The sequence below is a fragment of the Falco naumanni genome, chromosome 11, assembly GCF_017639655.2.
Source record: "Falco naumanni isolate bFalNau1 chromosome 11, bFalNau1.pat, whole genome shotgun sequence".
In the NCBI taxonomy this organism is placed as follows: Eukaryota; Metazoa; Chordata; class Aves; order Falconiformes; family Falconidae; genus Falco; species Falco naumanni.
This window is the reverse complement of record NC_054064.1, coordinates 6,830,390-6,856,143: the sequence shown is the minus strand read 5'-3', so window position 1 is coordinate 6,856,143 and position 25,754 is coordinate 6,830,390. Positions and strand designations below refer to the sequence as shown.

Below are 25,754 nucleotides of genomic sequence, written 5' to 3'. Positions count from 1 at the left end.
ACAGGAGGGTGCAGCCAGGTGGGGGTCGGTCTCTTCTCCCATTTAACGAGTACCAGGACAACAGAAAACAGCCTCAAGCTGTGCCAGGGGAGGTTTAGATGGGGTATTGGGAAAAATGTCTTCACTGAAAGGGTGGTCAGGCACTGGAACAGGCTGCCCAGGGAGGTGGCAGAGTCATCACCTCTGGAGATATCTAAAAGATGTGCAGATGTGGCACTTGGGGACATGGGTTAGTGGTAGGCTTGGCAGTCCTGGGTTAACAATTGGACTTGATGATCTTAAAGGTCTTTTCCAATCTAAACAATCCTGTTTCTGTGTTAGAGAGTGGTCTACTCCAGTCCTGCAGGAGCTGCTGCAACAGCAGCCATAAACACCAGTCCTCCCTTCCAGAGGCAATATGTTTTGATTTCTCTCCTGATTGTGTTTGGAAGCTTTTCAGAGAAACAGCTGGCTGATGAAACCCAATCCAATGGAACAAGAAGTTGAAATAATCCCAGGCAGCTTCCAGCAGGCAAGGGATGAGTACGAAATCAGTCCCGTGTGAGCAGCCCATGTGTTTGAATGTGGCCGGCACCTACAACGATACACACTGGCTGGCCCCAGCTCAGTTCCGTTACAAAAAGACTGTTAGGATGAAACTATGTAGCTCTGTTCTTGGGTGCTAATAAGGGGGAGATCCTCAACCTTGTGAATCCTATAATACAGACCTACTTTCTGTTAACAGGGCATATGAAACTGGGAAGCAACTGGGAAAAAGCCTTTTGTAATGGTATGGCTGAATGCAAAACCACAAAGGGCTGCTGCACATGCAGAACTCAGCCTGCCCATGCACATCATACAGTCCACAGCGGAACCAGCTGGCCCAGTTAGAAAGTGGCAACTTTATGGTCTAAATAAAGACAGTAGGAAAAAAACCAAAACAAACAACAAATTGGAAAAGGCAGATTAGACATTATTATAAAACTGGAAGCTGTTTGCAGCGGCTGGTGATGGGTTTATTAGCAAGGTTTTAAATGTATTAATCAGTTCAATAGCAGTATCAAACCCTTCCATACACTGGTTACCAGGATATACTGGGGGTGGGGGGTTATGAGTCCTCAAGACTACAAGGGAACCTTTATCTTGCATACCCTTATGCCCACACTGACTGAGAGTATTCAAAATCTCCTCTGAAGGAAAACAGCCACACTGCTTAAACTCAGGATGTAAGATGGCAAGCAGCATTTTACCATTGCCTTGCAGCCTTCCACGCCGCACTTGCACCACCTCTGCGAGCAAAAGAGGCTCAGGAGTTGCGCCTGTGGGATGAAAGCAGGACTAGCACGAAAGGTCAGGAGAGAGGGGGCACGGAGGGGCCCTGGAGGGGAAAGCATCACAGGCCACCTGGATTTACCCCGTCACGCTCCCTTAGTGCCTCACACGCCGGTCCCCCTCCCCAAATTATCTCTGCACCAAGCGGCGCTCAACAGCCGGCTGGTACCTCCCAGGGCTCCTGCCCAGATGCTGGCTTTGAGAGGCGCTGAAGAAGATCAGAAGCCTGAAACTCACATCAAACCCACACTGCTGCTGACTGCCTCGCTCAGTCGGAGCCAGCCATCCTTTTCTTCTTAGGCACAGCCTCTGCCCCATCTCTGTGCCTCTCCACAGCTTTCCTTATCTGCCAGGCTGGAGCTGGCTCCAGAGGGACATTACACAGGGCTGCAGCAGGGCAGGAAAGTCAAGAATTGACTTTGAAGCTCTCCCCACCCCCCACCTTTGTAGAAGGCAGCTCATGGCACAGCCATGTTATTTGTCAGCGCTCCTCACACTCATTGTCTCTTGACAGGTCAGAAGCACATCGCCTCCCTCCTCCCCTCGCCCCCCTGCCTGCTGGCAAACAGCTTTGATCAGGGGTGCCTGGTTGCTCCCCCCTGCCCCCCCGCTGACATCCCTCCATCATTCCTCTCCCCTCCCTCCACCTTGAGGCTGAAACCCTCGCTGGGGGAGAGGTGCGGAGGGCTCGGAGCCCCTTCCCACATCTGGCAGGCAGAAGACGCCGCTCCCCAGAGGCCTGCCATGGGCTGGGGGCACCTGGTGCCATTTTTGCACAGTCTCTGTCCATGGCTCACAGCAGCCAACTCCCGGCAGGGCCAAGGCATGCCGGCACAGAGGCTCACAGCACAGCATCATAGAGCCTTCTAGGTTAGGAAAGACCTTTAGGATCATCAAATCCAGCCATCCAAGAGCTGCCTTCTGATCACAAGTGTGGCAAGGGGGGATCCTGAAAGGAGCAGGGAGGGTGCCAGCATGCAGATTCATTCCCCTGACATTGCACAGCTCGGTATCGCAGCGTGCCAGCCTGCAGGCAGTGCCTGGAGATGGGGATTGCCAGGTCTCTTTAGCCTGGAAAGTCTCCGGGAGCTCATGGGGGCTGCTGAGGTGCCACTAGGTTTTTGGAGAAGGCCTTGAACAGAGTACCAGCTGCTGCGAAGAAGTTCAAGCAAAATCAAGGTGATTTACAACATGCATTTTTTGCAGTTACTGCCCAAAGACAGGGCGCACAGACTGAGCCGGCCGAGAACAACATTCCCAGGCGGCTCGGGCTTTGGTGCGTGACCTAAGGAAGCACGGCCTCTGCGCAAACACGTCCTCCACCAGGCCGGGCCAGGCCAGGCCATGGGGCTTGCTCATGGCACGGGCACGGCTGCCCGTGGTGCCAGCCGGAGCAGCTCTCCCAGCGCCAGCTGCCCCCCGTCCCGGAGCCCCTCTGCCCCAAAGGGGTCACCGAGACACAGAGCTCGCCCAGGAAGGGCGGGGAAGATGGCAGCAAGCGGCCTTTGGGCAGCAGGGAGCAGCCGGAGGGCCTGGCGGGGCAGCCCGGGGGTTGCGGGTGTGGGAGGGGGGCAGCCCGGGGGCCCGCTCGCCGCCTCCCGCCGCCGCCCCCCGGGGGGCTCCGTAAGAGCCGCTTGAGGTGGCGAGAGCGGCTGGGGAAGGGCCGGGCGGCGGCCGCAGGCAGGGCGGTGCGAGGGGGCAGGCGCAGCCCGCCCGGCCCCACACAGCTCGCGGGCGGGCCGCGGGGCCGAGCCCCGGGGCGGCGGGGCCTGAGGCGCGCCCGCCCCCCCCCCTCCCCGCCCCAGCCCCCGCCGAACGGCCGCGCCGCGGGTCGCCGCCCGCCACCCGGCAGGTTGTAAAGTCATTAACTCCCTCAGCCATGCCGGGCCGCGCTCCGGCGGCGGCTGCTCCTGCTACCGCCGCTGGTGGGCCGCCGCGCCGCCTCGCCGCCTCCTCCGCGGCGGCTGCAGCAGCAGCGCGGCATGGCCGCCGCTCCCCGCTGCCTCCGCCTCCTCCTCCTGCTCCTCAGCGCCGCCGCCGCCCCCCTCGGCGCTAAGGTAAGCGGCGGCGGGTGGGCCCGCGGCGGCGGAGCCTCCCCTCTCCCCCCCCTTCCCTCCCCTCAGGGCGCCGCGGTGGGGCCGGGGCCAGAAGGGGCGCCCCGAGCCGGCGGGGCCGGTCGCTGCCCCCCCGGGCCTGCACCGGGGCAGGGCGGCCCGGCCCGGGGAGCGGGTGGTCGCCTCAGGGGAGCGGCGGCCCCTCGCCCCCCTGCCCTGCAGGGTTCTGGTTCCTGCAGGGGGTAGCCAGGACGTGGGGGTCCCCCCGCTGTCCGTCCCCCCCCCTTCAGTCGTGAGGTGCTGGAGTGGGGGGTTTTGCCCAGCGTCCCACACGTGTGCCCCGAGGACCAGGCGCTGTGCCCGCTCCCCGGCGGCCTGGCACGACAAAAGGCCGGGGGGTGGGGGGTGAGGGTGCCTGGGGGGGCTGCCCGGCATCACCAGAAGGGCCGTGGGGGAGCAGGGCCTTTCCTGGCTGGGGGTTCACCCCAGGCTGCCCCCCACGTCCATCCCTACCAGAGGGCTGACCCCAGTTTAGGGCTGAAAACAAACAGATTTTCCTCTTCCCTCTCCCTCCCACCACCCCAGGCATGGGTTTGGGCAGCTGCTTTCTCCACAAGCTGTGGGGTGCCCCACGCTCCCCTCCTCATCTCTGCTTGAAGAGATGAAGATCATCTCCACAAAGGCCCTCCGCAGCCTGGCCCTCCTCACGGCACTTGTTCCGCAGCAGCGCCAAAGCCCCTCCGCCAGCCCCCTTTCCTTTCCCAGGGCCTGGAATGGGAGAATCACCCCCCATATTGTGGCAGGGGAGGCAGAAATGCCAGCTCGCAGGGCGCCGGCTCTGCCCCTGCCTTCACGGGTCACTGTGTGCTTTGTGGCTCCGGGCTCTGTTTCCCCGAGGGGAACCCGGCCGGATTTCTTTGCAGCTAAAGAGATTCTGCCCTGCTAAAGGAAGAGGGGTTTGGGTTGTGTTTCCCACCCCAGATTCCCCGTGGCTGGGGTGAAGAAATCTCACATGAGCCATCTTAAACTCTGAGAAGACCAGACACCACAGATTTATGGCAGATGACCCAGGTTTGAGGAGCAGCAGCAGCTCCTGTTCTGGGGTTGTCTTAAGTTTAAAGCTCAAGTGTCCCATTTTCACTTGGTTTTTACCTTCACGTGCTTCTGCTGCCTGTTCTGTTTACCCCTTAACTGTCGGGATAAGTCAGAGAGAAGCTTCAGGTAGAGCAAGCCAGGTCAGGCTAAACAGATGTGAAGTCCTTCGCGTAGGGCTGACCTGGATGGACTCCTTCATCAACATGTGTACACAAGCCCTGGCTGCTGGTGGTTCTCCCTACCCCTAGCAACTGTGTTTATACAGCGCCTAAGTCGAGGGCATCCGGGGCTGGGAGGAGGGCTGCTCAGCCCTCCCCAGGACAAAGCTACACCAGTACTGTTGCCAGGTCTGCCCTGAGGACTCCCGCGCTCCAGGAGATCCCTGCAGAGCACTCTGATCAAGGATTGAGTAGTGCAAGTTGTGTTGCTCCTATTGATTGGTATCTCTGGTGGAAGACAGTGCACAGAATGGTCATTGGGGGATTAACCTGCAGTTCCTCTTACTGTCCCATTTTCTATATACAACACGATTATACAAAGAGTGTCGTAGAAAGCCTCAGTACTTAGAAGGGCAAATACCTTCTTACGTGGGACTAACTGCATTCAGTGCCTCTGAAAAACCTGATGGTAGACACGCCTGTCATCCACACCGCCTGTTACTCCCTTCTACCCCTTCACAGATTTCCATCCTTTCAACCAGTTTGCCTTCAAGTGTTAATCCCACTTGAAGGGAATGACCTAACTGGCTTGGATGAAGTGTTTTGTAATGACATACAGCACTTGCCTGTGAGCTTTCTGTCACAGCAGGATTATGAACAGTGCTTGATAGTTCTCCACTGGCTTCTGTTCACTGGTTTTCTAATTTGCTTCTCATCTGCACCTCATTATATGTTCAGATTTCTGTTACTTATCTGCTGCAATATCACATATTTAGCAAACTACCACTTTTCCTCAGATTAATGTTCTTCCTGATCCCATAAAAATTATTCTGCATTGCTCATTTTACCTCAGGATACCTTCCCCTCACAGAAAACTCCTCAAATACCTTGTTTTGACTTTTCCAAGGAAAATTTGGCGGTTTGTCTGCTTCCAGCATTGAATCTGTCATACAGACTATCTAGACTACCCAAACAGGATAAAACAATGACAGGGTGAGAAATAGCTTTACACAAACACCAATTCTTTTGTAAAACATCGGGACGTCATTGCAAATGCTACTGGTTTTTTTCAGGGCTGTGGTAAAGTCTGTCACCACAGCTTTAGTTAGAGAATGACATGGGGTGTCCAAACTAGGGGAGCTGAGCATGGTCATTCATTTCCAGATAACAATCTGACATCCATTCCAGGCATTAAGACATCTGAACCTACTTAGTATTTCAGTAAGTAGTATGGAAAGAAGCCCTTAAGCAAAGGGATTGTGGAAATTTTTGGTAGAGGACATGCAGTTAATGGCCTCAGAAAAGATCTGTAAAGAATTTATTTCATTTTCAGCTGCCATTTCTAGTAGTCTTACAAGCTCAGAGAGGGTCGAGCAGAACAGTTTATAACAGCTACTGTGCCCTTCAGTGGTGGGCCAGCCCTTAAAGCATGCCAGGCTGCAACAAGAGCCTCCCCTACCCCCAGCCCCCACAAGCTCCTCTATTAAGGGAACTAGACAGGCATGTTTGTGGTCTCTCTTCCCAGACAGCTTTTTTCCAGAACCCAGGCTCTAATGAATCTCAAGATTAGGCACAACAATAAGCAACGCAGGAGGCTGAGCCACTGACACGGTAATTGCAGTTATTCCCAGGTTTCTGGGAAACCCAGCATAGCTCAGAGCTGATCCAGAGCATGACAGAGAGTCAGCGGAGAATTTATTTTATCCCTTTCAGCTCTTCAGAAAGACCGCCTGGAAATCCGATAGGATGTCAGTCCAGGCCCCCCCCTTCTTTGCAGGGCTGAAGCATTTTGTTTGTGGCAGCCTTTGTTTGGCAGGGGGGAGAGAGGAGGCAGCTGCTGGGTCTTGGGTTAGACAGAAAAAGCCTTCAGTGATGCTGGCTTAGAGACTGATTTTTCTGTCATTCATATTGACAGATATTTTATCCTTGAAAAGTTCCCTGCAGGTTGAGGTTCAAAGCTCTGGCCCCTCCAACAAGGGGAGGGGAGGGCAACCCTCACCTACTCAGTGGTAGAGGCACAGGAATAACCTGGTTAGCTTCAGAGTGGAAGAGCTGCAGCTACATAATCACCCTGTGCCAAGCCACAGATACCTCGGGGGAGATTCTTGTGGAGAGCACCTGGCTGAACTGGAGTATGGTCTATTCTAAGGATGTAAATTTTAGGCCTCATATTCCTCATCACCTAAGGAATTGTGCCTGATCCTCTTACCTCCTTTAAGTAGAGCCCTCATCCAAGCCCAGGCAGAACCAGCATTATAAAGTCTGGGCCTATGTGCATTTCTAGCCTGCCCTGTTTCTGTGATTCTGCAGCAGAGTGCAAATAAGAGCAGCTCCAGCAGCTCCTATAACCCAGAGAGTGTAAAATAGTTTTTGTAAAGCCCCTTTGATTTCCTCTGCAAGGAGGGGGCAGGGAAGATTCACTCGGTCAGAAGATAACTCTTGAGATTTGCAGAGGGGCTTGGGAAACTAAAAACTAGGAGCTAATCTAATCTGGAGCCTTTCCTGCAGTCCTTATTATCTGGAAAACGCAAGTATCTCAAATTAAAAACAAGAACCATTTGTGTGTCATGGTTAATGCAGATTTATTTCTGACAATATAATAAATTCAGCACAGATTGGAATCAGATGCCCCAGCTCTAGGTACCTGAAGTTCCCCCTCCACGTCGCCAGGCCTAGGACTTGGATGCAGTCATGCTTTAAGTCTCACTGGCCAAGGGGACGGCTCAGCGTTGTCCTTGCTTACACAAGAAAATAAATGCTCCTAGGCAAGGACTGGCAAGGGAGCTTGGTCATGGAAAACCTGAGCGCCAAATCAATCTACTTAAAAAGTGATTGATTCCTTCAGTGCAGAGAGGAAGCAGGAACAGGGCTTATGGATATAGGGGAACACATTTTATGTTTTTTTAAAGAAAGTCTCTTTGACTAGCATCCTTCAATAAATCCTCATTTGGGCTCCTGTCATTCCTGAAAGTCACAGTGCAGAGAGGAACGGATCCTGTTCTAATCATAAGAAAGAGACGCACAAAGGCAGAGATGCTGATCTTCCCCAGACCTCAGCTCTGCCACCACATGCCAAGTCTCCTTACTCCCTAGGCAAAACTCCCTAGAGCAGTAACCCTGAAAAGGAGCCTGCAACTTTCTACCATTCCAAACACACACAGTCTTTTCCACGTCCAGGGGTAGGTCGGTAGAACAGGCTATTTCACTCCCCTTCACCCGTTTCCCTTCTGCCCAGTCTCAGCTATTTGAATTGTAAGATCTCTGGAGCAGAACTATCTTGTGGGTTACATATACACAGATTTTTATTGCTACCTGGGGAAAAAGCTATGTAAATACTGCAGCTTTTGGTCCACATGCCTTCCCTCCAGGCAGTCCATGTGCCTGGTGTAACTAATTACTCTGTCTGATAAGACACCAGCTTTGATTATTACCCCAGCCATGCAAGAATCTACATTGTGCTGAGCTCTCCGAACAGGCACTGGATAAATCATTGTCATTCCCCTTCCCCACAGTTGTGAAGAGCTCTGTCTCCACAGGCCTTGAGATGCTTATCACAGAGAAGCACAGAAGGGGTCACAGAATATTTTAGTGGAAAATACGTACAATAAGAGGCCTTTGGTTTCTTTCCTTTGTAAATGCAGAAGCTGCATAGCCAGCATTTCCATTTACAGTCTGATAATTATACAGGCAGACAAAAATTCTAACAAGAAATAGGATGATCTTGGAAGAAGAGGAAAAGGTATTTTTGAAAACATGTCTGTTTATTTTAAATTTTGTTTTTCACTTGAGCAACTGAGCTGCTGGCTGCAGCATTTTCTCCCTGTCAGGCAATTCAGCTCCAGCCAGAACCTAAAGTACAACAAAAAGTTTTGTTGTATTGTTTTCAAAATTAACTACTGTAATCACTAGAGAGTAAAGCACCAGGTAACATGGTGCTTTTTTGCAGCAGGGTAGGTTACTTTCAACATGCTCTGGCTATCACCAAGAAGAAGCATTATGTGCATTTCAACCACACTGATTTACAAGTTAAAAACATTTGCATAAAACCAGCTGCATCTCCTTTGCCCAGTGGATGTTCTTTTGGCAGATGCTGTAGAAACAACAAGTTCTCAGGCAGGAATTACACAAGATTAAGAACGCTTTGGCTTTATTACACCACCGTGAAAAAGCATAAAGCCAAGGGACAGTCAACCAAAAAAGTGAACAGAGCACATTTAGTGATGAGCAATCCCTGCTGAGTTTTCTCTCAGATCCATCAGTTAGGCTTTGCAGACCAGTTCTTTGCAACAGGACTATCAGCCACTGCCACAAACTAGCATGTTTTGCTAATAATAGCACTGATAAAACTTCCCTGAGCCCTTACTTTAACATAGCAGACTTCACACACATAAAAATTACTTATTTTCTTCTACTAGAACTGAAGCGCTGTCAGCATATCTAGCTTCTAGTCACTGTCCTGTGTTAAACTCATTGCTGCAATGCTACTCACAGCTGTATTTCAGTAAACAGCAAATTAGTTCCTGCACAGGCTAGTTTGCCAAAGTCCCTGGGAGCTTTCAGGCCATCGGACACTAAATGGGAAAATATTGAAAGAAAAAACCCAACAACCCAGCTAAAACACAGAATCCCTTACCTGCTGGGAATTGCGGAGGCACAGCCAACAGCAGCCTGCTGCAGTGACCACACTGGGGCCAGAAGAGCTCAGGTTTGTCAAATTTAAAGGCTCAGCCCCAGCAAGGCATGCTGGGAGAGGGAGCAATCCTCCTTGGAGCATAGTGGGATGCATGGGGAGAGGGGACAACAACAACTGCAGGAGGCTTTGGTTCTGAAGCACCCTTGAAAATTACTTTTGTGAGGATTGGAGAGTGAGGAGCTTGGATCTGAGCTGATCTGGTCACAAAGAAAAGTTTATTCGTTGAAATGCAGTTCCAGTGAAGTGACAGATGTGTACCCCCAGCTTCCCTGCAGGCAGGCCTCCGAACGGCCAAGCGCTGCAGCTCTTCCTCGTCTCTCCTCACCGTGTGTCCGTCCCAGGCAGGGATGGCAATGAGCTGTGAGCTGCTGCCCTGTCTGACCCAGGCTGGGAGCGATGCTGTGGGGTCAGGCTGCAGCCGGCACTACTGTCACACATGTCCAACCCAACAGCCCTTCTCTGTCATGAGATCCCAGAGGCACCCTTCTTCCCATGCATAACCCAGTCTTGGAGAGAATTTTGAATTTTGAGTCATAGGGGCCTTATCCTGCCACAGTTGTCCTAGAGCTGCCCATTTAGAAGGCATCCAGGTGACATGGTCCTTGGGGGAGCTGCCTTTGGAAGGCCTTTCTCTGCCTGGGGTGGGGAGGAGCCAGGTTCTCCAGCTAACCATGCTCTGTTTCTGTCAGGACAGTAGTGAGGCAGCAGATGGAGCTGGCCCCTGGGATGAAGAAGTCACCAAGTGGTGGGGAGAGTGGAGCTCCTGGTCCACCTGCTCCCGGTCCTGCGGGGGAGGTGTGATGTCCCGGGAGAGGCACTGTTTGCGACAGAGGTGAGTTGTGTCCCAGCCTGAGCCCTTGGTCAGATCTTAAGTGGCAGAGGGCAAACGAGGTGTCCCCAGCCTGCGTTTTGGGGCTGAACCTTCAGGGTTTGCAGGGTCAGCGGTTCCCTTTTCTGTGGCCCTTTGGAAAGGAAGGCGGCTGTTGCCCACAGGTTTGGCGGTGAGCAAGCGGTGGTGGGGAGCGCTGACAAGGGAGGAGCATGCTGCAGGGGGCAGGTGACAGGGCCCCTCGACATGTCACCCACTCAGCCGGGCTCATCTGATGGGGAGCAAGGGGTTGGTCCCCTCTTGGGGTCTGTAGGAGTCTTGAAGGTGACAGGGTCATGGGCTGGAGAAGGCTAGCTCTGCTCCTCTTCCCCTTTCCTTCACAAACCCTGACTTAACTGTCGCTGCTCTGACCAACCTAACCCTGATTTGTAGCCAGTTCCTGTGCTACGGATGTGGGTACCTATTCCCAGACACCTTACGGGGACTTGATTTACGCCTGGCAGCAGCCAGCTCAGCTACGTCTCAGCAATTTCTCCTCTTTATTCCCTGCAGAGCTTGCAAGTTTTTTTCCCTCTGTCATTTATTTGGCAGCATCTCCATTTGTCCCCTACAGCTACATTTGTCCCCTACAGCTGCTACAGTCCTGGTATCAGTTGGACTGGCTTTGTGGGTGTGGGGAGAGCTGGGGAACTTCAGCTGCCTGAACTCCCACTGTCCCCTCCAGGTCACCTTGCCACCAAGCCCTCCTCCTCCTCCTCTAGCACCTCACTAACCAGCTACTCCAGGCTCCTGAAATGTTAATGAGAGCTGGCATCCTGCAGCACAGCAAGCCCACGGGGGCTGCCCACCCCACACTGCCCCCCACACCCGGCCTCTTTCTCTTCTGCGTGAATGCACTCCTGAGCGGAGGAGGCTCAAGCCAGGGCCCCCAACCTGCTCTCTTTCCTGCAGAAGAAAAACTTCTTTTATGTGGGCTGGTTGACAGCGTGGTGAGGGTTCAGATGTGCAGTGGTACCTTCCGTCTGGATGTGGCCTCCCTGCTAACTGGGCTTGCCAATGTCTCTGCTACTCCTCCTCCCCAGCATCCTGTGGCCATCATGGGAAAGCAGTGGGAAATGGAGGGTGGGAGGGAGCCCTTTTTCTCTCCATCTGGCATCTGCTGTATCCTTGACTCCACAGCCAGAGAGGGGAGGGCTTTGCTGTGGCGTTTTACTCCAGGGATCAAGTCTGAATTTTTTAAAAAAAGCCCAACATAAAATCCAGCCAAAAGGGTTTGGAGCTTTAAGGAGAACAGCTTAAGTGTGAGCCAGGTATGCCCATGAAACAACTTCTGCCTGAGTCTGCTGGCAGCCACTGCTTCAGCTGAAAGAGGTGGCAGTTTTCAAGCCTTTTGGTGAAAATTTAGGCTTTGCTTCCATCATGTAGAGCATTGCTCTGGATGGGAGCTGCAGTACCTCTAGCCAGTCCAGACTGAATATGTCTGCAGGGTTCTTCATTACACAGTGCATCCTAAGTTCCCAATACTGTTAACACACTGTCTGTTGCTGATCATTACACAGGCCACATTCCCTTAATCTATGGTCTTGGCCATTCTCCCTCTGTCTATGGCCAGAGCTAAAGCATCAAGTGTTGAGAAATTCCCATGGTTTTGGTCCATTGTCTGCAGCAAGCCTTTCCTGCTAATCTGTTAAGGTGGCCAGTCTCCTCCATGTCTCCTCCATAAGAGGTGCCATCTGTCTGCCTACTGCACAGTGAATCCCAAAGTCAACTCCCCTGGTCACTGCAAATCCTGGGCGCTTCCATGGGAGTGATGGATCATCAGTGTCTGTTGTCCTTTTGTCACATCAACCCTTTTGGAGCTCAGAAATGAAGGGACACAGAGGTGGCGATGCTGGAATTGGTCCCTGCCTGCTCAACCTGCCCTGAAATGAGAACGGCCTGAAATCACAGTCCACCTAAAAGCACTGAAAATGCGTTTCAGAGATGTTGGCTAGTGTAGATTCAGAAAGTTCTGCTCTGATAAAACGCCTGCCCTGCTTCTCCCCCTTAAGGCAGGCCTGGCTTCTTAGTCATCTCAGTACCTTAGTACTTCACCAACCTCCAACTCATATTCTTTCTGCTTTGCAGGCTCCATATGCCCCAGGGAACAAACACCACCATGTGTGTTGGTCAAGCCAGACACTACCAACTGTGCCAGCAGCAGGTGAGAACCACTTCCAGTACTGACTGCTCCTCACTGGGGGATGTGGGACTCAGGGGGTCACACCTGGAGCTGCAAGAACACCAGCACTCAGGGCGTGACTGGTCCATAGGAGTGCAGACAAGGGGTATGATCTGCTCCTGGCATGGTTGATGGTGTGCCTTTGAAGACATGGGAGATGGGCTCTACTCTCTGAGACTGAGAGGTGGGGGAAAAGGATATAAATTTTTTTTTTTTTTGGGGTGGGACCAGGGACAAAGTTTTTCCAGTACGCTTTTCCCTTTGCTGGAAGGAATTTTTGTGGGACTGTTAAATACAGCTGTCTGAGAGGCCCCCGACAATGGAGGCCTGGCCTTTCTACCTGTGTTACAGCACCTCAGAGTCCATCACCGATTCCTTCCAGGGTGGGCAATGCATTTTCATTCTCCAAGGATGCAGCAGGGACAAGCAGCTGTCACAGTCGTGGCTGTGACACAGGGAGCTTTTGATCACATTTATTCCCTCCATAGCCCTGCCCAGCCAACACAGCAAGCTTCAAACAGCAGCAGTGCTCCAGTTTCAATGCCAAAGCCTTTGGGAAGCGCTACTACCACTGGATGCCTCTCTATCCAGGTGGGTTTTCACAGCTTCACACAAGGGATCAGGGTGAGAAAACACCCACAGGATCTTCTCAGACACAGGAGAAGGGGAAGGTCCCAGGGGACAAGGGATGGATGCTCCTGGCTGGTCTGGAAGTGCTTCCCTATGCTCCCTGCTTTGGAGAAATCGTTCCCTGTCTCTTCACAGAACTGCTCCACCCAGCCAGGCCTCCTCTCTCACCACATTGCTCCTGTTTTGGATCCTACATCAGCAAGCATTGGTGGGCAGACAGGACACAGGCTTCTCTGAGTTGTCTTGGCTAACCAGCAGTCATCTTGGCAGAGTGGGTGTTCACGCTCTTTGTGCCTTCTACCATTTTGGCTGCCTCTCTCACCCAGCATGCTTCCCACTGGGTTGGTGGTGGGTTGTTCTGAACAGGATGCCCATCCATTTCCTGCACAGGCGAGACAGATTATTGCTTCACTTGGGTTGCCAGTTGTCCCTTGAGACCCAGATTGAGCTCACCTAATATACTACCCTCTTTCTGGACCCATCTGGTTTTATCTTTCCATTAGCTGCCAAGGGGACATAGAACATCTGCACCTCTAGCTTCAGTTGCTCAGCTGAATGGGTTGTAGCTGGCCACAGCCCCACGCAGTCAGTGCCTCTCTTACAGGTCTTGCTTGCTCTTGTACGTTTATGTGTGGCCTGGGATCTGCTGACACAGATTCCCATGTCTGGCTCAGGGGATGGCATCGCAAAGGGGAGAGGGTACGGCAAGGAAGAGGGTTTGCCAGCAGGAAGTATTTCTGCTAGGCATGGTCCCCAGCTGCAGCCTCATACCATGACCCCTTTACTACTACAAACTAGCCTTGGGGGTCTCACATCAAGCAACAAGAGCATCCAATGTGACATCAAACCATCAGTATGGATAAGAGGAAAGTCCCCTTCCTCGCTGTCCTTCTCTGAGCGCTTTGATCTGCCTGGTGACTTTCTGCCTCTGTCCATTTAGATGACTACACCAGTATCTCCAACAAGCCATGTGACCTCCAATGCACCACCCGGAGTGGAGAGAGGCAGCTGATGGCCCGAGCACAGGATGGTACCTCCTGCAAGGACAGGACCTATCAAGGGGTCTGCATCAATGGGAAGTGTGAGGTGAGGCTGTGGGAGGAAGCAGTACAGAAACTGGGAGTGTAAGTGCGTGACTGGACCTCCTGGGCATTACAAGGCCAAGAGTCCCAGCAAGGAATTGAAACTGAGGCCTGGCATGGGGTGATTACATTCAGTCTTGAATGCCTGTAGGCTAGAGGAGAGCAGAGAGGTTCACACAGAGGGAATTGTGTACATCCACATGTTCCCACTGAGTGGCAGCAGTTTCCTCCCAGCAGAGGAAAGACTAGGATTCCACATTTGTTTATGGTCATCCAATTTAAAGAAAAAATTAAGAAATCTTAGATCTGATTTTTCACCTCATATGGCAGGATGAAGGGTGGTTGTATCTAGTGTTACAAAGAGGTGCCTTACAGCCTCAGAAAGGCCTGCCTTTGATGCAGCATCTCCTGGAGAGTGATGTTGTATGTCATCGTTTCAGTGAGAACGATTGGCCTAAATACAGAGACAGGAGGAACCAAAACATCTTACCTGAGTCTTGCTCCATTCACCTACACGCCCAAGCTCCTGCCCCAGGTTCAGGGGCACAGTGTAGGTGGTCACAAGTTACACAGGTGGATTTCTGCTGCTGTTGAATTCATTTCTTACTCTACTCCAAGCTAACCTACGTTCCCCTCCCCAGCCTCATCAAGAGAGCATGGTAGCATTTCCTTGAAAAGACCCTGACCTGTGGAGATAAGCTGGTCTCAGAAAACCCTCTCTTGTTTTATTCTTTGCAGCCGGTTGGGTGCGATGGGAGCCTGTACTCACCCCGGACGATGGACAGATGCAGGGTGTGTGGAGGGGACGGCAGCACTTGCCACCGTGTCTCGGGCAGCTTCCGAAAGGCACTCTCACAGATAGGTACTCCCTGCTACCACAGTCTGGAGACTTCACCTGCTACTTCTTACCACCAGCTGGCATGAAGGGTGACTGGCTTGAATGCGGGTAGGAGTTTCCCAGCTGCTTGGTGGAAAAGACTGAAGAGTGCCACCCCTGCTTAAATGCCTGTATTTTGCCCTTTTCACTTAATCATCACAGGAGATTGGTTTGATATGCTGTATATTAGGCTGGTAAGGTTTCCCTTCACGGTTTTACGATGGGAAGCAGCTGGGGATCTATTTGTTCCTATTGATTTTGGCATCTTGCTCACCTCAGATAATGTGAAGAGATCAATGAATCTTCTTTTATTTGTGCTATGTGGTCATTTGAAACTTAAGCTCCTATGATGAGGGTCACAGTGTTTATTTCAGCCTGCACTTAGCCTCCTGCTTTCCCCAGTCCTGTGGCTGGCGCAGCTGAGGGACAGTGCCTCTGAAACTGGGCTTAAGTTCATCCCTTGCAACCTCATGGCCCATTTTTCCACCCACAGAAGGCATAGACTGTGGTATGCTCATTAGTAATTAATTAACCGTGGTTTGAGGGTGTTTTAAAACATCATTTTACACTGTTGTTGTTTCACTAGTCTGCCTCACTCTCTACAGACACCAGACTAGAAAAGTACTCGGGTCCTTTTCCAGAGCAGGTCTAACGGTGCTAGCTCCTCTAGCAGTACAGGTACAGTTTTGGCCTCCCGTTTCAGTCCTAAAATCTAACAGAACAGACAAGACTTGCATTTCTCACAGGAAAGACTAGCTGCCAAACCACACAACTTCAAGAGCCTGCTTATTTTCTCTCCCTTTAAAGGTCAATTTTTATGCTACCTGAGACCAATTCTGTTGAGTCAGGAGCTGAGGGGACCAGTGGTACACAAATCATAGAATGGTTTGGGTTGGAAGGGACCTTAAAGATGACCTAGTTCCAGCCCCCTGCCGTGGGCAGGGACACCTTCCACTAGACCATGTTGCTCCAAGCCCCGTCCAACCTGGCCTTGAGCACTTCCAGGGATGGGGCATCCACAGCTGCTCTGGGCAGCCCCTTCCAGTGTCTTGCCACCCTCGCAGTAAAGAATTTCTTACTAGTATCTAATCTACATCTACCCTCCTTCATCTTGAAACCATTACCCTTTGTCCTGTCACTCCATGCCCGTGTAAAAGCCTGTCCCCAGCTGCCCCACCAGGCACTGGTGCTGCTGGAAGGTCTCCCCGGAGCCTTCCCTTCCCCAGGCCGAGCAACCCCAGCTCTCCCAGCCCGTCTCCATAGCAGGGGGGCTCCAGCCCCCTGAGCATCTTCGTGGCCTCCCCTGGAGCTGCCTCAACAGGTCCATGTCCTTCTCATGTTAGGGGCCCCAGAGGTGAATACAGCACTGCAGGTGGTCTCTCCCATCCTCTGTTCAACGTCAGCCCTGATCACTATTAAGCTTTTTGTGTGCTCTTGCCAGAAAGAGCACATTCATCCACACACCTAAAGCCAGACTGTTAAACTAGTGCAGTTCCTTCCTGACTCCAAACCCAGCAGTGCTCACTGAGCCTTAGAGACCTGTCATGGTGATCTGTAATGGGACTTCAGAGGGCAGCTGGGATTAGAGCTCACAGAGTGGTGCAGCATACTTTTATGTTCTTGGTGTCCTGCCCCTGAAGGGCAGCACTGCCCTCCTACATACGCACTCGTCCCACGAACTGCTTTTCCTACCCAGACGTTTTAATTCTGCCTCAGGGTTTCCTCACCCTCTGTTCTGTTCCTCAGGTTACGTGTTCATCACCAACATCCCTGCTGGTGCCACGGACATCCTCATCATTGAGCGCAGGAAAACAGAAAACATCCTAGGTAAGCAGAGGGACCAGCTGGATGTGGACATCCCAGTTCAGCTGTCTGGGAGGTGGGAGGAGAGCTCTGTGCTGCAAGAGATCTGTCTGTGAATGTTTCCTTCAGGGTAGCACAGGGGCACTTAATCTCTCCATAAACCAAGCAGCATCTCCATCTGCATCTCCAGCAGCAGGAGGGACATTTGGAAACCAAGCTCGCTATGGGCAGTCCTTGTTGTAAAGACATTTATTCTCTTGTTGGCAAGGGAAATGAAAGCAGCAGGCATTGAACACCGCTGTTCTGACCTGATGCAGAAGACGAATGCTGGAGGGCCTGCAGTTCTTTTTCTGCTGGGCTTTTCTCAGTCATGAGCTGTTTCCTCTCAGTGCCGGTGCAGCCCCGGTGTTTTGCACAAGCATCACGTTAATCAGTTTTCTTTCTCTTTTAAGCACTTGCAGATGAATCTGGGCATTTCTTCTTCAACGGCAACTCAGCCATTGACAACCCCCAGAACTTCAGGGTAGCTGGCACGATCTTCAAGTACCGGCGGCCCTCGAGCCTGAACTCGGATGGACTGGAGTATATCATAGCTCACGGGCCCACTAACCAGTCTCTGAATGCCATGGTATGTGAGGAGCTAGTTTTAGGCTTTCCTGTCTTGCCTGTCCCAAAATTGTTGTGAGCCTCCCTCAGACAAAGGGAATATTAACTTGATTCCAAGCCAAACCTGAGTCTGTAGGTGGCTGAGGAATCCAGATATTGACTTGTGTGTGTGTGTGTTTCCTCTTGGATTTACGAAGATGTTACCTTAACATCCATCACAAAATGAATGTGGCTAGAAGAGGTCTCTGGGAGACACATGTCCTTAAAATAAAAACAGTTTTCTTTTCTTTCTCTGTTTTCTCCAGTACTATAACTTCAATGGGAAAATGCCACACATAACTTATGACTATACTGTACCACGGACACCATCTCTCCGAACAGTAGCCCCTGCTGTAGGCAGACCTCTCTATCATCAGCTACCAGAGACCAGCCAGAACCATCCCGTTCCAGCCAACTCCAGAGCTGCCCAGGACTTCAATGCCACGTGGCTCTCCCTGTCACCAGATGACACCAGTGAACAGCTTCCTCTAAGAGAAGGGCATGATGATTTAGGCTTTGGTCACCCGCACTTCTTCCAGACCAACTCCACCAGCCAAACTCGGGACTGGGGCTGGGAACAAGGTGAAGAGAAGAAGTATGACTTCCAGATAAGACAGGTCTATGATGCAAACACAGCAGGAGAGGAAGAAGAGGTGGAAGCAGCAGCAGTTGGTAGAGAAACAGAGCTGGGTTGGTTGCTTTGTTTTTCCTTCTGTCCCATTTTATTCATTGAAAGTGGACATCCCATGCTGGTCTTGAAATGTAAAGTGGCTATACCATCAGGGTGGGTGAGAGGGAGTGATGATAAATAGTGGGGTAGAGGCTGTCAGGGAGCAGCAAGGGCCAGAAGCTCTGTCAGAGAAAGGGAGCTGGGAGAGAGTGGCCACAATACAGATCAGGCAGGGTGGTGCCACAGCACCCAAGCTTGGCAAGCAGGGCAGTGACAGCAGCAGGTTCTCGCAACAGTCCTGTGGCCATCAGGTGAAAGCAAGGTGACAAGATAGATCTGAGGTCGGTTTGGAAAAGCCAAACAATTCAGGAGCAAAGTACCCCTGCAACATCACTCAGGCCAGGACTGAAAGCCCAGGCCTGAGCTTAAATGGAGCTCCTGAGCAATGGACAGCCTGTGTGAGGTTGGTCAGGATGGTTAAGGTCTGTTGGTTGGTGCACCCTGGTGGCAATTTATGATTTTGAGGCCAAATGCTGAATGGTTTTTGCTTTGATAAATACCACATGCTGAAGTATAAGCCACCTGGTATAATTAAAGCATCCCTGTATTTTCCTTCCAGCTCTCAGGTTCAATCAGATTTCCATCAGCACAGCTGTACCCTACAGCATGAGGAGATCTGAGCTCTCGGAGAACAGCCGCATAGCATCCTCCAGGCTTCGTCTTTTCAGGCGACTGTGCCACCGAGACCCGCACAACACTGCCTTCTGTAGGGAGCTGCAGCACCTGGCTGCTAGGCTGGCCCCGAGGAACTCCACAGCAGGACCATGGACCACAGCTGCCTGGTGGCCACAGGGCCTCCACAAAGCGCCGGCCCGTAAGAACTCACTGGAGGACTTGAAGGTGGAGGCATTTGCTGGGAGTCAGGGGGAAGCAGCCAACTACAGCATGATGGCATCTGTGGAGAGCCCTCTGCTAGGTGCCAGCCCAACCGCGGACATCAGCCAGGCAGAGCCTCTGCAAGCCCCTGGCACTGAAAGGTGGCACTTGATTTCCTGGGCAAAACAGGAGCATTGGTTAGCTGGGGGGTGGGGGGTGGGGTCAAGCCAGTCCTCTGGTAGCCTCACTGCTGTTCTTGATGTCCCCATTCACCAGTGTCTATCCATGGCAGATGCTTGACCAGTGGTTTCTACTCCAAAGACTGATTGTCACAGCTGGCCTGACACTGAGCTCCCAGAACGTATTTCAGGTCCCCCTGCCTCTAAGGGTTCCTTTTAAATGGGGGCTGAAGGACCCATGAGGTCAACACCGATGTGATTGTAAAGGTCAGGAGTCCATAGCATGTCATAAACACACATTTACCACCACATCATGCCCCTTCTGTCCTATTCCTGTGGGCACATAAGCTTCTGAGGCTGCTGTAACTTGAGTAAACATTTGGCAGGAGACTGAAGGCCAACTTTTAAACATTTCTGGCAAGCCACATGTGAAGTCTCCCCACGACATTATATGATACTAAGAGGGACCTTGCTTGAGCTCCCCTTTCCAACCTAACATTGTACATCTCAAGGTGATAGTATGAACTGAGGCTGAGGTCACCCGCGATGGTTGAGAGACCATAATATACACAAGACTCACTATGAATGATGCCTCCTCTCAGAGGGATGCTGATCCATAGTTATCAAGGTCTTGCTAGTTGAATTCAGGAGGCGGATCAAGGCTTTACACTCTGTTCGTCAATGATCTATCTTGCCCAAGGTAGAGGAGATAGACAAATGCTGGGTTTCTTCCTATCTTCAAAGTCAGCAAGGAGGAATTTCACTGTATGTTACGTCTGCAGCAATTTTTCATATGTAGCTCATGCCACCTTCTTTTTCCACAGCAATGAGTTTGATGTGAGCCCCGTGGGCCATGACGACATCAGCTTGGCTGACATGTATCGGTGGAAAGTCTCAGCTTATGCCCCATGCAGCTCCACATGCACTTCAGGTAGGTTTGGCTTCAAGTGACTGACCATGTGAGGTCCTTTTTGGCGGTTGATAGAGAGAATAGTGGTATTTTTTTTTAAATGGCAGGTAGAGTTTCAGATGTAGTGAACACTCCAGTAATTTAATCATGGTGGGAGGAGGCTTTTGGATTTGATGGAGCCTGACCAAGAGAGGGTCTTGATTGCCCAGCAGGTATCAGTACCTCCTATGCGATGTGTGTCCGGTACGATGGGGTGGAAGTGGATGAAACTTACTGTGATGCCCTAACCCGACCAGAACCTACTCATGAATTTTGCACAGGGAGAGATTGCCAGCCTAGGTGAGTGGAAACGACATCAGCTGTCCACAGGGACAACATATTTCTGGGCTGGAAGATACATTTAAACAGCTAAGCCCCTGTATTGCCTTGTAAGCAAAACGGTGGAAGGAATTTGCTGTCTGAATTGCCTGCTAAGGGCAAAGCTGCTTTCGAGACCAGCATCGCCTTAACAGACATATACACGATGAGCAGATTCATAGCAGCAGCTACTGGATGAGGGACTCCCAGGCATGCATGCACTCCCCAGCCACCCCGTGTCCCTTGTCCCCCTTACCTGGCTTTTCCTTTGTGCTTTCTCTCTCCTGGGGACTGCTCGTGGAGGTGGGAGACCAGCCGGTGGAGCGAATGCTCCAGAACCTGTGGTGAGGGCTATCAGTACCGCACTGTGCGCTGCTGGAAGATGCTGGCTCCAGGCTTTGACAGCTCCGTTTACGATGACCTCTGTGAGGCAGCTGGGTTGGCCAGGCCCATGGAGAAGAAAGCCTGCAAGAACAAGGCCTGTGGGCCCCAGTGGGAGCTCTCCGAGTGGTCCGAGGTAGGCAGCAGGGGAGCTTTGCTCATGCAGGTAAGCAGCTAGGGCTGGGCTGGGGCCTGGGGGAAGGTGGCTGGCAGATGTTGGGCGCCAAGAAAGGCCCTGGCCAACTGCATCCTGGTGAAACAGGGACCGCCTTTACCCACGGTTCCCCCGTTCTGGCACTGCTCAGCAGACAAAGGCCATTGCAAAACGTTTTTTCTAAGGTTACCTCCCAAGCAGGACATTGACCAAATGAAAGCTCTGCCAGTGAGAGGCTTTGCCTCCTTCCAGAGGATCTAGATGGTTCTGTGGTGCTAACAAAGGGTGAATGGGAAAACAGTGGCGTGGAGATAGAGAACCTAAACCCCAATCCAAATCCCTTTTATTGACTTTCCACAGCCTGCTTGGGACTAGGCTAGTGGCCCAGTGACTTTGAACAGGAGTCCAGGCATCAGCATCTTGGAGCACTGGAGCTCTAGGACCCAAAGTAAATAAGCAGCAGAGACAGACCCGCCTATTTCTGTCCCTGCTGGGGCCTTTCCCCTTTTCCCTAGTGCAGCAGGAGGAAAACAGGAGGAGGCATAGCTGCCTCCCTCGTCTTTGCTTGTCCCCGTTGTTCTCTGCTTCCGAGCCCCAGCGCTGACTCTGGATGCCCATTGCAGTGTTCGGCCCGGTGTGGCACGCAAGGGACGATGAAGCGGGAGGTGCACTGCTCGGTGGAAGCACCGCTCTGCGATGAGTCGCGGAAGCCCAGCGGTGAGAAGGCGTGCACAGGCCCGCCCTGCGACCGCCGCTGGACTGCTTCAGACTGGGGCCCGGTGAGTCCAGGGGGTCTGCTGCTCCTTGCGCCCAGTGCCGGGGTGCAAGGCTGGCAGGAGGGAGCAGATGAGCGGTCATGTTGGTGCTCTCTTTTGATTTTCTTCTGGCAGAGGCTAAGCTAGAGAAACTGGAATAATCTCTGTTTTTGCTTCTCTGTACTGTAAAATTTGGTTAGATGTGAGCTGAGCTCCGTTCAACAACCTGGGAAGCTCAGGGCACCTGCAAGTCCCTGACCAAATGTATCTCTAAAGACCCCTGGGGTCCAGTATCGGTCCCAGTGGCAGATTTCGGCTCTGAATTCAGGTCTTCGAGCACCACTGATTCCGAGTCCTCTGCCTTCCTCCTTTCTGATGTGTCTAAAAGCCCTTTATTCCTCCAAGTGCTCAGGTTCGTGTGGTGAAGGACGCATGAGCCGCTTCATCGCGTGTCGCAACCTGGAGGGCAAGGTGATCTCCAACTCGCAGTGCGACCCAGCCACCAAGCCCCTGGCTGTCCATCCCTGTGGAGACAAGAACTGCCCCGCACACTGGGTGGAGCAAGAGTGGGACCAGGTAAAGCCAAGCCCAGCGCTGTGTTCTCAGCCCTCCTTCCTACCCTACATCCCACTGGAGATGGTGGGAGCCTCGCTGTCCTGACAGAGCAAGGTTGTATGGTGCAGCCTCCAGCCACAGAGCTGTACCCCGGTCCTAGCTCCTTTTAGAAAGGGGGATGGAGTAACGAATACCCACACTTGTCTGCCCATACCCTGGAGGTCACCTCGAAGTTTGTGGCATTTGCTGCCTTCCCAGGGACGTCCGTGGGAGGGCACCAATGTCCCAAGGAAACCATCCTCCTGTCCCACCTCTGGCTCCCAGCTGGCAGTTACAGACACCTCAGCAGAGCTCTTTGTCCAGAACCTGCACTCACCCCTCGCAAGATTTCGGTCCCACTGTTAAAGGGAAAGACTCAGCAAAACCAGCTTAATTTCTAATAAATAATAGCTGGAGGTAAACCTGAACCAACAGCCCAGATCCCTGCCCTGGAAGCCACATCCAGCCCATAACTGTATACTTGCCTCAGGACTTGGAGTCCAGCGAACGTGGTCCAGGTACCCTGCTCTACCAAACAGTCTCTGCCAGCCTGCTTACTCTCCTTCCGCTGCTCAAGGCCTAGAGGCTTTAGGCTTCCAGATAGAAGCTGATCCAAATCCCAGAGCACCCAGAAGAAAACATCCAGTCAGTTGTGGGGCTTGGACTTTGTCTTCAGAATCTTCAGCAAACTATGGATTCACAAAGCACTAAGGAAGAAGGTTCCTTAGAAAACCATAAAAACAGCCAAGCCCTCTCCTCTCTAACCATAGCTAAACCTCTGTTTTCAGTGTACTACCCTTTATAGCTGTTGACTACATTCAGCTGAGTCTCCTTCCAGCACTGGTAATGAGCACAGTGCTCATTAAAGGTTAAACCTGGGGACCTATGGCAGTTCCATAACCTTCTCCTGCTCTGGCCTGTGGTGTGGGTCACACACAACACTGCAGTGCAGTTTTTCAGCTGTGTGCAGGCTATTAAACTCACCTGAACTCTGAAAGAGCAGCTGAGCTCTCCACCTTTACGTGTGCCAGCTTCTTTGCCTTGGCTGTGTTCTCTCAGCTGATCAGCTCTGAGTTCACAGGATGACTAAGGGTGGATGCAAGCCAGCTGTGCTGGCCCTGCCGTGGTGAAGAAGGGTACAAAGCAGTGAAATCTCAAACTGTCAATTGCCTTTGTGGACATCAGGAAGCAGAGCTGAGCTAGAATCAGATCCTGCCTCCCGCTGCTTCTCTTGGTGGTGTCCTGAGAGACTGGGTCCTCCCAGCTAAGCCTGCGTAGCTCTGAGCTCAGTAGTGCTCGTCCATGCAAATCACCTGCAGTGCACCAGTTTGGTCCCCTTGGGCTCACCAGTTTGTCAGTACTCTGAGATGTAGGTTGCTACGTGAATATACTACGTAGTTTTTGAGAACATAGATACACATAAAATAAGACAGAAACAGCTTCTTGTAGTCTTACTTTGGCTGTTCCAGGTCCCTTGTGGTAGCTGCTCTCAAGGCCAGCCAAGGTGAATTCAGCATCCTTGGTGCTGGCTAAACGCTAATTACCATCTTCTGTCCCCGCTCCCGAAGAACTTCAGCTTCTTTGCAGACACTCATTGCTCCTGTAACCTGGGCAGCACTGCCTCTGTTAGGCTGATGCTAGCACAGGCATTAAGCAGCTTGCTTGTGAGCAGGATGCCATCTTACTTGAAGCTCTGCAGCTGATGAGCATCGTTTGTTACCTGGCTGTTATGTTCTCTTTCCAGTGTGATGCCAGCTGTGGACGAGGGATGAAGACCCGGGTCGTCTTGTGTGCGGGCCTGGAGAATGGTGTGTACAGGGAGTACCCCGAGAAGCGCTGTGAAGCCTCTCAGAAACCTGAGGAACAAGCTGCCTGTTTCAGGAGGCCATGTTCAACATGGTTCACTACCTCCTGGTCTCAGGTAGGGCTTGGAGTGGTGGGGAATGGAGAGAGGAGGTCTCATAATCCTGCTTGGTAGAGTTGGTGGACCTGAGGCTTTCTAGCAGCCTGTTCTGCTGAGGGCTTTGTTAGGTCTGGATGGGACCATGAGCTCTGCTCTTCTGCAGACCAGGCAGCAGGTGGAGGAACTGGCACACACAAGCTAGAAAAATCCTTATAGCATGTGGATTAGTGCTTCAAGCGAGAGCACCCACCACACTGCAGGCCTACAGGATACAGCCCTGTCCCCTCCTCTGCCAGGAGTCAATGTTCTGTGTTTCCCTGCTTTCCTTTGGTTTTAACCAGAGAGCATTTAGGGAGTGGGAGGACAGGGGTAGCTGGGCCTGGCTCGCAGCAGCCATTTTTTGCATCCTCTATCACAGCATCAACACTCAAAGCAAAAACAATTCCGAGTTGCACTGAAGAGATGAAATGCTCCCTTGCTCTGCCCCAACCCCCAGCTCGGGGAGGCTCTGCTCCAGCAATAAAAAGACCACAAGTTTGAGATCAGTGTGCGATTTGACCCAGACCTTCTCAAGAATCTCCAAAGCAGGGACTGGGAGGCCTCACTGGAGGAAAGAACTTGGGAACTATAGAAGAATTTTTAAAAAAGCCTCTCATGATCCCTTTCCTCTCTCTCGATGCTGATAGTGCAGCAAGACGTGTGGTGCTGGCGTGCGGCTGCGTGAAGTGAAGTGTTACCAGGGGGAAGCGCTGGCTCAGGGCTGTGACCCCACTTCCAAGCCAGAAGCCAGGCAGACGTGCCAGCTCCAGCCGTGCCCCACAGAGGCACCAGGTGAGCCTGGGAGGGCAGGGAGGGAGAGGAGCCCTTGGGAGCCCTTTGCTCTGCCCAGCTACCTGCTGGGGAAGCACGTGTCCTTTTTAACCTCTTCCACGGATGCTTCTGTTCCCCAGAAGAAGACTGTGAAGACAAAGCGACGGCCAACTGTGTGCTGGTGCTAAAAGTAAAGCTGTGCTCTCACTGGTACTACAGGAAGGCTTGCTGCTGGTCATGTCGGCTCAAGTCACCCTGACTGCTGCCGTGCCGTAATTCCCTCCCAAGTTCAGGGGCAAGAGCCTCCTCGAGCCAGACTTTACCACTTGAAGCCACCCCACTTGGCTTGGCTGTGGAGCCAGTCCCTGTAGACCAGCCTGCTCAGCGAGGAAGGAGTCCTAGGACTTGGTCATCACTGTTCCCTCTTCACCAAGAGGATTTTACACAAGACAAACCATCAGTTCCTAGAAAGCTACTGAGAAGTGAGTTGGGAAAGCCTGTTTCTGCTGCCATCATCTCTGAAGAGCTCTAGTTGGAGGTGGTGGTGTGCAGACGACAGCAGCCGTCTCTCTGCCCTGCCCTGCAGATTTTGCTACTACAAGGGCGATTTCCAAAACACCAAAAAATTCTGTGTCACAATAAAGAACTAAACTATAAAATTGGGGTTTGGGGATGCATGTACCTAGGCCAGAGGCAAAGGAGGAGGAGGGACACAAGAGGAACAGAAGTAGGAGCAGGGGGGGTGGGGAGGAAAAGTCCTTGTGCCA

The 25,754-nt window shown here is 52.2% G+C and overlaps 1 protein-coding gene across 2 annotated transcripts; it reads left to right on the top strand.

The window, feature by feature from the left end:
* The first annotated feature begins 3,201 nt into the window (after positions 1–3,201).
* LOC121095814 (ADAMTS-like protein 2) lies at positions 3,202–25,640 on the top strand. Of its 2 annotated transcripts, XM_040611134.1 has the most exons (18): positions 3,202–3,368; positions 10,001–10,143; positions 12,268–12,343; positions 12,850–12,952; positions 13,932–14,077; positions 14,812–14,935; positions 16,697–16,777; positions 17,206–17,381; positions 17,665–18,088; positions 18,688–19,105; positions 19,948–20,054; positions 20,243–20,372; positions 20,694–20,907; positions 21,549–21,704; positions 22,086–22,256; positions 24,019–24,195; positions 24,864–25,008; positions 25,128–25,640. In XM_040611134.1, the coding sequence occupies exons 1-18, from the start codon at positions 3,294–3,296 to the stop codon at positions 25,244–25,246; spliced, it is 2,985 nt and encodes a 994-aa protein (XP_040467068.1). In that variant the 5' UTR covers positions 3,202–3,293; the 3' UTR covers positions 25,247–25,640. The 2 variants fall into 2 exon arrangements, with proteins under 2 accessions (XP_040467068.1, XP_040467069.1); XM_040611135.1 differs by lacking the exons at positions 3,202–3,368; positions 10,001–10,143; positions 12,268–12,343 and adding an exon at positions 13,127–13,262 and having other exon boundaries at positions 12,848–12,952.
* The last annotated feature ends 114 nt before the right edge of the window (positions 25,641–25,754 follow it).